General features: G+C 35.9%; 1 protein-coding gene across 3 annotated transcripts in view; it reads right to left on the bottom strand.

Moving 5' to 3' along the window:
- The window catches only part of LOC115218342 (uridine-cytidine kinase-like 1), a 41,670-nt gene that overhangs the window by 22,368 nt on the left and 4,971 nt on the right, over window positions 1-14,331 (bottom strand). For all 3 annotated transcript variants that reach the window (XM_036508309.1, XM_029788093.2, XM_036508308.1), the window contains exons 4-11: window positions 12,428-12,534; window positions 9,920-10,090; window positions 9,184-9,255; window positions 8,563-8,752; window positions 6,152-6,213; window positions 4,280-4,398; window positions 2,950-3,043; window positions 1-17 (exon numbers count right to left, since the gene is read on the bottom strand). The exon at window positions 1-17 is cut by the window's left edge and continues 46 nt beyond it. In XM_036508309.1, the coding sequence (XP_036364202.1) occupies window positions 1-17; window positions 2,950-3,043; window positions 4,280-4,398; window positions 6,152-6,213; window positions 8,563-8,752; window positions 9,184-9,255; window positions 9,920-10,090; window positions 12,428-12,534 (832 nt within the window). The remainder of the gene's footprint in view (window positions 18-2,949; window positions 3,044-4,279; window positions 4,399-6,151; window positions 6,214-8,562; window positions 8,753-9,183; window positions 9,256-9,919; window positions 10,091-12,427; window positions 12,535-14,331) is intronic.

The following is a 14,331-nucleotide window of genomic DNA, read 5'->3' as shown; positions in this document are numbered from 1 at the left end:
GTTTCAACAGTTATCGTCTGAAATAGATATGGAAGATATCAAAATAAATTATACTCAGGAGCAATAATTTGTAATCATAAGAAATCAAATTCAAAGAATAAGGAAGTGACAACAATCAAAACAATAACGACAAACAATAAAATAAACTGTCTGCCATGAAAAAGGAGGGACGGAGATTATAGTGCACTTCAAACTGAGAATTTTCAAAATTATAACAATCTCTGGCCCAAAACATAAGGGATTTACACAAGCAATCCTTTCCAGTAAACTAACAGATCTCATATTTTGATTCAACAGCAATGATTTATTAAAGGGTAGCAAAGACTCACTAGTTTTGTGTGTTATAAGGCAACCCCACTAATGCTGGTGTTGTGATTCAATGCACCAAATACTCACCATAAAGGGGTTTGCAATTAATAGGTGGCACCACAGGATTGAGAGAACTCTAGTTTTATCAAGGACAAGACAGCTTCTCTAGTGTTGGTGCCACAATAAAATGCACCCAGTACACACTGTAAAGGGGTTGCTGATTAGAAGGGCATCCAGCTGTAATAATACACATGTGAAGCATGATCCGCCAACCCCAATAGCAAGCAGTAACTCCAAACAGGAACCAACTCAGAGTGTAAGAATCTATTATGCCCATACCAGTATGAAGAGCAGATGCAAAATGACGAGGATATTAAAATCAAAGGAACTGCTGAGGTGCATACTACAGCACATACCATGTTTACTCCTGTAAATGACTCAACAGAAATAAATTGGAAAACACAAGCTGAACATCAAAGACATTGGCCAATATATGAGTAGAATCCGACCAGATGAGAACTCTTTAGCATTCAAATTACTCTACAAAATGGAATGCTTCTTTATTTACACCGTTTTCAAGTAATTAGGTATTATCTCATAGCATCAAGATTTCAATGATGTGATTGTATATTTTCAGAATGGCATTGTAAAATAGGTGCAAGGGGTCAGATTTGAGCATCTTGAACATAAAACAGGTTGTATATTTGAGCTGGTTATAGCCAGTTTAAATGTTGAAGGATTAAGTATTAAAGGATACACAAATTAAATTGAGTCATAAAAAGGAATTCTTGCAAACCCCTCTAACATATGGTAGATGGAAAATTGTCAAATAAACACGATTAATGCTTTAGTATTTAAACTGGTCATATCCAGCCAAAATATTCTACCTGTTTTAATGTTCAAACTGACCAGATCCAGCTTCTCATACCTATCCTACAATGTCACTCTAAAAATAAACAATCACATCATCAAACTCTTGAAGCTATGTGATAATGCATGATTAAGTGAAAATGTGAATAAATAAGCTTTACATTTGACAGAGTAACCTGAAAACTAAAGGGTTAAAAGATTACCAGTTCAAGCAGCATTAAGCATACTGGCAGAAAGGGGCTGTAGTTATTTTGTGCAGCATGTTGAGTAACAATAGTGGGAATGTAACAGCTGTTTCTAGCATACTGGGTGACAGCAGTAAATGTTTATTAACTTTCATTCAGTATGCTATTAACATCAACCACATACACCTCTATGCATGAAGGAAGAGGGGGTGAATATCTGTGTGTGTGTGAGAGAGAGAGAGAGAGAGAGAGATACAGACAGACAGATTGTCTGTGTGCGTGTGTGTGTATATGAGTGGCTGCTGTCTGCTGAGCTCTCAATAAAAAGGTGAAATGATTATAGTAAAAGAATTTGAGGTTTAAATGTGGACAGAGGTGGGAAAATGTACAAGTACCAAATGCACCACTCGACAAAGAGAGGTGGTTAGTAACAATGGTGTAGGAGCTAGACAGAGGAAGGTCTAGAAAGTGAAAGAACCCTCAGCTGTATGTAGGTTAAAGAGAAAGAAAGACAGGCAGAGATTTATAACAGAGAATAACTAGTGTTTCTTTGAGATGACCTGCCACAAATCACAGGCCAGAACTGTGAACGCTTAGGTTGTAGCCAAGCAGAAAGTAATACATCAACATTTAACGTCCATTTTCCATGCTGGCATGGGTTAGACAGCATGACAAGAACTGCCAAGGCCAGAGGCCATACCAGGTTCCATAGTCTGTTTTGGTTTGGTTTATGTGGTTGGATGCCCTTCCAAATGCCAACCATTCTACAAATTGTATTGGGTGCATTTTAGGTGGTACTATCACCAGTGCTTTTTAAGTGGTACCAGCATCGGTGCTTTTTACATGGCAAATAATTTACATAGAGACAGATGCTGTTGACATTGAACTATATGTTATATGAAGAGGAAGAGAGAGAGGGGGGAGCAGCATGTATGAGAGATATACATAGTGATAAAGAGTGTGCTAAATATACAGAAGAGAAAGGCATTAAAGAGAAGAGCCTGATAAAGACAGATAGAGAGTGGTAGATTTAGTGATCTAAAAGTTGAGCTATTTCTTGTAGCAAATTAATTTTTTTTATTACTAATTACCAAAAATCTTCCTATTGCGACACAGATTTTGAAAATCAAATCTGTTTTTCTCAAAGACGCACCATTTCAGAGCCTTACCAACATATATATACACATACACTCACATTTATATAGTAGATAGTATATATGGAAATATCATTATGACACAGCAGGTCTTGAATATTTTTAGTTCTGATGAATCCCATCCCTCTCTAGGTCAGACCACAGAAGATTTCTTCAAACAGAAAGATAGAGGGATAGAAAGCAAGAGTGAAAGTAAAAGGGAGGATCAATCAAGAATAGGGTTGCTATTTCATTTACTAACTCCAAAACGATGAAAGGCAAAGGTGAACTTGGCAAGGTTTGAACTCAAGACACAGAAAGCTGCAATGATTATTGAAAAGCAATCTAGCCAACACATCTGTCAATTAGTCACTTATATATGTATGTGTGTGTGTGTTGTAGACATGTACATATATATGAAGACACATCTAGAGACGAGCAAGTAAACTTACCCTAAAAGGCAACATGGATAAGGCAAGCTCAAAAAGCATTCTTAGCAACCGTTTGGAATAGAAGATGAACTCGCTCCTGGGTGTGTAGCAGTTCCTAATGCAAAGAGAATGAGATGAAGTAGAAAACTTTAGACTAATACAACTGATAGAGAAGAAAAGATATTTAGCATTCCATGCAACAAATAGTTAATTACTACTTGACCTTTCTTGATCAATGGACAGCTAGGTTAACAGAAGTCATTTAGAATAAAATGTCCTGATATGAAACATAACAACCTAGCTGCAAGAGATCTGAATTCCTGATTCTAAAATAAGTAGAGCAATACCTTATCTACTCTATTATCTAGAGGAAGAGATGGGGAGTTGTACTTGATAAGCATTAACTTTCAATAAAAGATATATATATATATATATATATATGCTACAATAGTCAGTCTTCTGATGATGATGAGATAAGTTGCACTTAACCTTTTCGTGTTGCAGACAATATACACAGAACTGTAGCAAACATGCAACTATTCTAGAAACAGCTGTAAAGTACTACATACACAACTCTTTTCCTTCTTTTCTACTTCATCCTGGAGTGTACTTATCTACAGCTGAACTATTACAAACTTTTCACATACTGGATTCTTTCTGGGTTCTTACTGTATGCATTTTTTTAATACATATTTGCATTTCTCTTCAATACATTATCTAAATTATGTTATAAATTGATTTGATACTTGGTGACTACCTGTTTATGCTTTTGTTCTATTATACCTGTAACAAGAGGTTACTAGAGTAACAAGGTATTGAGCTACCAATTTAGTATGCTTGACTAGCTTCCCGATTTCAGAACAACGTATTTCTGTAGTGGGTATATAATATGTGGAAATGGACGATTTAAAAGTCTGTTATCAGCATATTGGCATAGAAATAATTTTCTTTTGCCCTTGTTTATAAGTTGTTTATAATTTTAACCTTTAAAGGTATTTTAATATGCAGCCACTTTTTGATGAAATTTTTTCTGTAAAAATCTTCATCCTATATTAGTAGTGTGTGTGTATATATATATAAACATACATACACACCCACACATTCATATATTACACATATACAAACACACACATATGTGTGGAACATGGATGTTCAATGATGACAGAAAACAAATATGCATGCTAATATTTTTGTATTTACACTGATTGCAAATACACTAATATACACACCTGCTTTGTGTATGTGTGTAATGCGTATGGAAGTTGGCAGTTGAGTAAAGAAGTGACATAAAATCAAAATAGAAGCAGAAAATCAAGAAGGCTGTAGGCAGAAGCAATGAAAGCCGACTTACCTAATAAATGTATGAAGACCTTGGACTTGAGGTGACATTTCCAGAACATGAAGATTGTCTGGCATTGGTTGACCTGCCATAGCTGAAGTTGCTAACTTTGACCTCAGTTTAAACCCATGCTGCAAGTTAGGGGGAAAAGTAAAGGAGAAGGGATAAAAGACAGTGATTAGTAAAATGATTTTATATTCATTCATTGTTTGCTTATGAGGTGGTGCTGCTTATACAAATGTTAAGGTGCAGGCTGAGCTGTGTGGCTAAAATGTTCCTTTCCCAATTACATGGTTTCAGGTTCAGTTTCACTGAGTGGCACTTTTGGCAAATGTCATCTGCAACATTGGGCCAACCAAAGCCTTGTGAATAAACTTGGTAGATGGTAAAAAAGCCGCAAGTCATATACTCTTACTCTTTTACTTGTTTCAGTCATTTGACTGCGGCCATGCTGAAGCACTGCCTTTAATCAAGCAACTCAACCCCGGGACTTATTCTTTGGAAGCCCAGTACTTATTCTATCGGTCTCTTTTGCCGAACTGCTAAGTGACAGGGACATAAACACACCAGCATCGGTTGTCAAGCAATTCTAGGGGGACAAACACAGACACACAAACATATATATATATATATATATATACATATATACGACAGGCTTCTTTCAGTTTCTGTCTACCAAATCCACTCACAAGGCTTTGGTCGGCCCAAGGCTATAGTAGAAGACACTTGCCCAAGGTGCCACACAGTGGGACTGAACCCGGAACCATGTTGTTGGTAAGCAAGCTACTTACCACACAGCCACTCCTGCACCTATATATATATATATGTCTGTGTGTGTTTTCCCATTACACAATAGTTGTAAATGTGCATCACCATTATGCATGTAGTATCATTCATTTTCCATCTTTCATGAAAACATGTTGGGCCATGGAGAAATATTATCATGCTTGGAAACAAGGTGAGGGTTGGTGACAAGAAGAATATCCAGCCCTAAAAATTATCTTAACAAACTCCATCCAGTCCAAGCAAGCATAGAAAAGTAGATTTTTCAGTTTCCACTTTGGACAAATTCACTAATTTACTTAACAAACTTAATCCTTTAGCATTCATATTACTCTGTCAAATTCAGCACTTATATATTCACGTTGTTTTGAAGTAATCGAGCACTGTCTTGTAGTTACAAGATTTGAAAGATGTAATTGTTTATTTTTAGAATGACATTGTAGGGTAGGTGTGAGAGGCTTGAACATTGAACAGGTAAAATATTTGGGCTAAATATGGACGGTTTAAATGCTATAAGGTTATGGTTACAGTTTCACCTTACCACTTTTCTATCTTGGCCCTTTCTCTCTGTTATTCTACCCTATCATCACTGTATTTATTAAATTATCATCTGCTATTATATTCCAGTCTAAGAGAGTATCACAGAAAGTCAGCTGAAATCCATTCATATCTCCACTATATTCAACACTATTCAGTTATTTGAGCAAATAAATAACCGACTCCTTGATTTAACATTACAGTAGCAGAGTAACAAAGCTGAACCCCTTCAAGCTTCTACACAGTTTCCATCCACCCAGTTATATTCACAAGGCTTGGGTCAATCCAAGGCTATGATAAAATACACTTACACAAGATGCTATACAGTAGGATTGAACCTGAGACCACCATGCTGCTTCTATGCACACATTCACATATAATTCATTCCACACACCATAACACCATACATAATTTACTATCCATATTGCCAGCTACTATGGAACCAAAACTGTTCATGATGTGAGCCACCACTCCTACCCCACTCCTGCCATAAATGTAATTACTTCTATAAGGACATGACATCAAGCTTTACCAAATAACAAAGATTTTATTAAAGGACTTTACCTTCTGTAATTCTTTATGGACATGAAGAACAATCAGATTAATGGCAACACTATTCTGACCACCTGAAAGATGATGATGATGAAAGAGTGTTAAAATAAGAATAAATGTGTGTGCTTGTGTGTAAATGTTCATTTAAAGTTATTTTTAAATAAATTTAAGAATACCAATTGCATATTTACTGATGGTGGAACTCAGTACAAAAATGTAGAGTCAAATTTATGGTAAAAGTTGTTTTGAGTGGGAACAAATTTTATTTAAGGAACAAGTGTTTACATCATACATTAAGTAAAGATATTGGCTGATGGAAGTCATCAGAATCACAGACAACAGGTGGACCCATGCAGTTTCTGAGTGGTATCCAAGAGATCAGAAAAGCCACTCGGAATGCCTCCACAATGATGAGAAGACAATTTAGTTCAACAAGTTGAACCAAGATGGAAAAGAATGGCACACTCAAGAAAGAATTGGAAGAATATTGTGGCCAATGGTGTATAACATCCAATAGTCTGGTCAATACAGTGATACAGTGCGATGTGTGTGTGTGTGTGTGTGTGTGTGTGTGTGTGTGTGTGTGTGTGTGTGTGTATATATATATATATATATATATATATATATATATATATATACAAACATTAGTAATAGTAGTAGTAGCAAAGCGGCGAGCTGGCAGAATCATTAGCATGCTGGGCAAAATGGTTAGTAGCATTTCGTCCATCCTTACATTCCAAGTTCGAATTCTGCCAAGGTCAACTTTGCCTTTCATCCTTTCGGAGTCAATAGAATAAGTACCCCTAAATTTCAGGCCTTGTGCCTACAGTAGAAAGGATTATTATTATTATTATTACTATTATTATTATTATTAAGGCAGTGAGCTGGTGGAATTATCAGCACACCAGACAAAATACTTGTAGAAATTATTATTATTCATTGAAATGAAAACTTGATTATTACAGATTATGTACTATGTGTGCTATATGCCAACCAGAGGTTCAAACAAAAAGCATTTATAATTGTTGATTTACTTCTAGGTCACCTTATGAAGTAATAATGTGACAGACAGGAGTGTAGCAGCACTGCTGTAGAATTTATTGCAATGTAGCAACTGATTCAACATAAGTTAACATTACTTTCTCCAAACCCATCCCAGGATGTGAACTCAAAAATTACAAACTAATGACAATCCTTACAGGTATAAAATGATCCAGTCCAGGATATTGACATTCAGAGTTCAAAACCCAGTGAGGTCTATTTTGTCTTTTATCCTTCTGTGGGATGGGTCTATAAAATAAGGACTAGTTGAGTACTAACATTTATATAATCCACTGAGCCTCATATACATCAGCAGCGTGTTGAGGTGACCCAGTAAAGTATTCAGTAAGTTATTGAATGATGAACTCCTATGGAAGCCTAAAGGCACCATATCTATAAGGATGTCAAACTTAACCCTTTTGTTACCATACTTTTGTTGAGATGCTCTGTGTTTCTTTCAATTAATTTTAAATATAACAAAGAATTTAGTAAAATAACTTAGTTATCATTAAGCTAGTGTTAGGAACATAAATTGTGAACAAGGGTTGGTGGCAGATTCGAACTCAGAACTTTTGAAAACATTTGTACTACAGAGCAAGAGGCAGTTTCAGCCGGGATTAGTATCAAAAGGATTAAACACCAGCAGGCATTATGTCATCTAAAAATGTGGACAGGCAGAGTTATTAGAGCATTGGGTAGAATGCCTTGTGATATTTGTTCCAATGCTCAGTGCAGTGAGTTCAAATTCCACCAAAGCCAAATTTGCTTTCCATCCTTCCTAGGTCAATAAAAGAAAAAGTACCATTCCAAGGCAGTGGCTTAACAGAACTGTTACAGTGTTGGATGAGACCATAAATTTGTTCTGTGTTCTACCAGTTACACCTCTGATGACACTGGTACCAAGCTGTACCAGCCTTGACATTGCTGGTGGCACAAAAAGGAGAGACCTGCATACAAAGGAAACTAATACTCTTTAAAAAGTAAAAAAAAAATGAATCTTGTGCATAGAGATGCATGGCCAACTCTGACTAATGGAGGCCCCTAGATCTGAGATGAAAATGGCCATTGACTCTGGTTGGGAATTGGAAGTCCTAAAAATTAATGAAAGTGAAATGCAATAGCTCGTCTGGGATTTGAACCTCCATTGCAAAATCCACTCCTATAGTTACATAGAAATAAATGAGATTGTAAACATCTATTGAAACAGTTACCTTTACTTAAAACATTCAAGATATATCAACAAATAAACAGTTCTATAATGGTAGTTATTGTTTAACTCAAGACTGGCCCAATGAAGAAGGCTTATGACCAAAAGCATTCCAACAATGGCCATCCAAAGGTTGTCTTGTTGATGTAACAGAAGAGACTATTAAATAGTTTACCATGTGGAACAATAATGTCAGCATAACTCATGGTTGGAGCGATGTAATAATCAAAGGAAGGTTTCACAAATTTGTTGTACATCTTCAGAATGCCATGAAGATCGCGTCCTCGTTCAGCTATATCCCTTCTTAGGCGTCTGGCAAGACATTCATCAGAATCAGTATCTACAAATATTTTCATGTCCAGTATCTGTAAAAATTCAATAAAAAGATCAGCCATGTTAAACTTATCCCACAGAGGCACAAATTAATAACTTTCAGGGATGGGAAGGGAGTCCAAATTCTGTAAAAAGAAGTTCTAGAAGTGAAGTAGAGGAATTTGTAGTAAAGCGACAGTACTGAGTTAAGGAACAAGTGTTTACATCATACACTAAGTAAAGAGATTGGCTGATGGAAGTCATTTAAGAAATTTAGACATAAAATAGTTAAAGCAAGACAGAATACAAAAAAAAATCTGGAAAATTTTTTTAATAATTTAAAAAAATTTTTAAACAAACAGTGCAGAAGAAATTCTGTGGAAAAAATTTCAACTTTCACATCAAGAACAATATTTAATACAATGTCACAATTACACAGTAATAATGTATGCCATTGGAGAAAAAAATTAATTAAAAAACTTACATCCCGAATTTTCTTATTTACAAACGCCATGATCCCTTCAAACACCACTACATTGGCACCATACAGAGTTTTCTATAAAAAGAGAAAAACACAAAAAAAATAATCATCATTATTCTTAAGATCATATCTAAACTTCATATATGTAACTTAATAAAAAGGGACTCCATTTTCCAAATACAAGATGATGGGATTTTTTTAATGGTTTGTTTTAAAGGAAATGATTGTGTTCATGGCCTAAGCAGGTTTGAGACTGTTAGGAGTGACATAGTAGGTCCTCATGAAGAGCCACAGCAGTTGGATAGAGAGGGAATTCCAGAGGACTGATGCTGTAGAGAATAAGGACTGGGTATATAGAATAGTGTAGGGGTTAGTGAGGGAGACATAACATGGGTGATAAGAAAGAGAAGTGAGTAAGGAGTATTTGAGTGGAGATGGCACAAGATTTAGGGATTGAGTGGAGCTGGTACGAGACTATTCAGTTCCAAGAAGTAGAGACCATTGTAGTAGTAGTAGTAATAATAGTAGAAAAAGTGAACTGAGGAGACAGCCTTCCTATGGCTCAGAGTTTGCAATGTGGTGGCTTAAGACTTCAGACAAATTTGTCAGATTTTTTTTTTTTTGCACAATACTGGTTTAGGACATCTGTATGTATAATCACAACACAGTCCCAGATGTGGAAGCATTGTATGAATCATTGGTAATGATGAATATAACAGAAAACTATTTCTCAACTCACTGTTTGTTTTTCTCTGGCATGAGTGGTGAAGTTGTAAACTGGAACCTCAACTATTTTGCCTTTCTTTAACCTCTTCAATGTTTGGAAAAGTAAATCGAAGTCAAAGGCATCAGGATGGTCAAAATTGTATTCATTGTTGGCAGCCAGGGCAATTTCTTCTTCATTTAAAACCTTTAATGGAAATAAACGTTTAAATATGTAAATAAATTAATTAACCCTTTAAAACCTTTGAAGATGACCATTCCCCATTTTAATCAAATCTTGACAATGTCAATAAAATCAATACATATATATACATATGTGTGTGTATATATCTCAAGACACTCACACTATCATATAAAATTGAGTATAGCAGGCATCAGATGTAGTGTGCAAGAGAGAAGGCTGTACTAGTATGGCCATGTGATGCATATGGACAAGGACAGATGTGTAAAGAAGTGCCAATCTCTAACCATGGAAAGAACCTGTGGAAGAGGTAGGCCCAGGTGGATGTAGGAGGAGTTGTTGAAATATGATCTTTGGATATTGAGTCTCACAGAAGCAATGACCAGTGATTGAGACTTTTGGCAATTTGCTGTGCTTCAGAAGACAAGTCAAGTTAAATGAAATTATAATTGTGGCCAATGCAGGTAACATGTAAAAAGGCACCCATGCTAGTAACACAAAAAAGGCACCAGTACACTCTGTGGAGTGGTTGGCATCAGGAAGGACACCCAGCCACAGAAACCAAGACAAAACAGACTGGATCCTCATGCAGCTCTCCGACTTACTAGTTTCCAATCAAACCATCTCACCCATGCCAGCATGCAAAACGGATGCTAAATGATGACAGTGATATATGTATGTATATATATCTATGTGTGTCTTTGCATCTGTGTTTGTCCCACACACACAGCTTGATAACTGGTGTTGGTGTGTTTACATCCCTGTAACTTAGTGGTCTGGAAAAAGAGACTGATAGAATAAGTACTAGGTTTAAAAAAACAATAAGTTGAGGAGTTGATTTGTTCAACTAAAAAAAACTTGTCAAGGTGGTGCCCTAGCATGGCCACAGTCAAAATGAGTGAAACAAGATAAAAGATAACTATGATATTAAAGTTTAATGAATATTCCATATCTTCCAAAAAGAATTGTAAAATAAACATGGAAACAATTTGGCATTGGAACTGAAGCATATGGAACCATACATAACCAGGAAGAAACCCTACGACCATGTCACTAAGTCAAAATAACAACAATAATAGAAACTAGTTCATCAGAAATGGACCAGAGCAGAATAGTTCAAAGTTTCTTTTATCACCAAACTAAACCTTTGAAGTAATATCACAGAATAGTTACAAAAGTTGCTAGAAAAACATTCTTGAGTTCTGTGGATGACAGATTTAATCTGTGAAACTCATGAATGGTAGATTTAATCTATTATTCTGTTTAACACCACCCAGGGTGCTTTTAGTAGAGTCCATTCTGTCTATCACAAAAGCATTTAGGCCAGGTCTTCAGTTTGAGAAGAATTTCTTCTCCCCAGTCTTACAAGTCATGGCTGTTACTTTTTCTCCTCTCATTAAAGCAGGATAATGATTTTAAAAGGTTACCCATTCTGTTTAAACATCTCTGTGGTAGAGTTATGAAATCTTGATGGTGCCTACTTGAATTTATTGACATTGGTTTGATGTAATTAACCAAGTTTGTTCAACACTGAGTGCTTTCTAGATATGTACCAAGATTTATTAATCACTTTTGCTTCTTATATATATATATACACGTATGACAGCAATGTATCTGCTCTACTGCAAGATACCTATTTTTGTCCTTCTCTTAACCTCATCACCAGATACTAACCCACCTCCCTCAATACTACTCTCCACTCAGTTGAGGGGACCTTGTCTTGCAATTTCTTGGTGACCTCACTGCTGCTGGTACCACATAAAAACCACCCAGTACATTCTGTAAAGTGGTTGACATTAGAAAGGGCATCCAGTCATAGAAACCATGCCAAAAAACACAATAGAGCTTGGTACAGTCTTCTGAATTGCTAATTACTGTCAAACCATTTGACAGAAGCCAGCATGGAAGGAGGACATTGAATGATGGTGATGATATACATCAGGGTTATCTTTTTGAAAAATACAATATGAGAAGGTTTGCCTACTATTTCTAGCAAGTCAAACTGCCCAAAATTTGCCTCATTGTTTGTATCTGTTCTTATATCTGTTGGTGGAGTAAGCAGGGGTAAATAATTTAAGACTATAAAGAGCAAGGTGAATTTAAATATGAAATGTAATCATCATCATCATCGTTTAGCATCCGCTTTCCATGCTAGCATGGGTTGGACGGTTCAACTGGGGTCTGGGAAGCCAGAAGGCTGCATCAGGCCCAGTCTGATTTGGCAATGTTTCTATGGCTGGATGCCCTTCCTAACGCCAACCACTCCGAGAGTGTAGTGGGTGCTTTTTACGTGAAATTGAGGGGAGAGATAACTTTCTGAGAAAAAGTGTTCAAAAGGTATACCTTATAGAATGAATCCATGCTAAGCACGCTGACCCATGGAACTTTCAATGCTTCAATGATTTTATTAGCAACAGTAGTTTTTCCACAAGCACTACCACCACACAACCCTGAAAGAGATACAAATATCTTTAAGTGTGTGTGTGACAATAAAACTATATGTGTGAGTCCACATTATATGTCATATTGGTAAAAGGGCGATAAGCTGAGTGAACCAAGCCTAGTAAATGTTCAATTGACCCCCTCCTAAAGGAATTAAACGGCAAAATCAACCCACCAAAGTCTGAGCCCACAATACTAACCATAAACCTTGCAGCTCACAACTGAACTTAGCTGGCAGAATTGTTAGCATGCCAGACAAAATGCTTAGCAACAATTTGTCCATCTTTACATTCTGAGTTCAAATTCTGTGAAGGTGGACTTTACGTTTCATCCTTTCGGGGTCGATGAAATAGGTACCAGGTGAGCACTGGGATCGAAGTGATTGACTCACTCCCCCCACAAAATTTCCGGTCATATGCCTATAGCAGAAAGCATTATTAATAGTAGCCACACTGTTGCAACACTGAAGATTGTTTCTTTGAATTCTCTTGTGCCATATTACTAACGCTAACATTTGTTAATTCAATAACTTGTATTAACAGAAGTTTAGCTGTGTATGGTAAATAACAAAGGATTGTCATTTTACTCTGAGAATATAAAGAGTCTGCAATCAAGAGGAATCAACTATTCAACCAAACTAAATAAGACATACTGTTTATTTTAATTAACCAAACTGAAAACAATTACTATTTTTATTTCCTGATAAAAATAAAACCAGTGGCAGTACAGGTCACAAAATAGAATTAGCAAATAAGCTCCATTTGTCAAGTTTTGGTACAGGAGTGGTAAAAAAGAAAAATCTCACAAAGACTATCAGAAGAAATGGAAACAAAACAGTGAAAACATAAAGCAAAGATGATTCCTTTAATCTTTTGTTACCTTATTTCTATTGAAATACTTTGGCCTTTGTTTCAATTAATTTAGAAAATAATGAAGAATTGAATAAAATCATTTTGTCATTATTTACCTGGTGTTTGGAACGTAAATTAACAGAATTTTAGGGGAAGGTTTTAATTTAGATCACTATAAAGCAAGAAATGTGTGTCATAGAATCAGGGATGACCTAAGGTAGGTTGGTGTCAAAAGGGTTAAGACTGAAAGTAATGAAGAAACATGACAACACTCAAGGTATTTTCTCACTGTTTATTAATTTTCTTTATTTGAATTACGGAGATGTACTTGCATAGAAAGTGATTTGATCTGAGATCGTGTGCTGGAACGAAAACAATTGCAGCGTGGAAGGTGTTTGTAAGCTATTTAAGAGACACACAAAAGCCGTTCGATTCACTTCAACATTTAAGTTTAATTTGTCAAAATATTTTCGTCGCTATAAGACTGCGACCTGTTCACTGACAATAAATCCGTGCTTTATTTGAAGTAAATGGTAAAATGGTAAACTGCCAGATATCAAACAGAATTAGTGAATGTTAGAAGATTGTTATGGAACACTGCACAATGGAAATTTCACAGTAACTTAACTTCTTGCACCACACAATACCACAAGGGACTATATTGTTCAACCATTTCTGAAATACATATAATCTCACCGACATTCATTTACAGGGAAGGATGAAAGGGAGAAAACTCTAACCCTTTACACTATTGTTCCTATTATCTGATCTGTTGGGTTTTCCACTCAGAAAATTTCCAAGATGTTAAGAGATAATATAGTTTAGCTACAAGCTTAGCCCTAGCAGAGCAGTCATATGGTCAGGGACATTCTATCCATGACCACTCAGTTTCATTTATGCTTACTTGAATTTTCCATCAAACTCACTAAATTTTTTAACAAATTAAATAGTAAT

Source organism: Octopus sinensis, linkage group LG13, assembly GCF_006345805.1.
Source record: "Octopus sinensis linkage group LG13, ASM634580v1, whole genome shotgun sequence".
Taxonomy (NCBI): Eukaryota; Metazoa; Mollusca; class Cephalopoda; order Octopoda; family Octopodidae; genus Octopus; species Octopus sinensis.
Note: the sequence above shows the minus strand (reverse complement) of the source record. Positions and strands in the feature narration are given on the sequence as shown.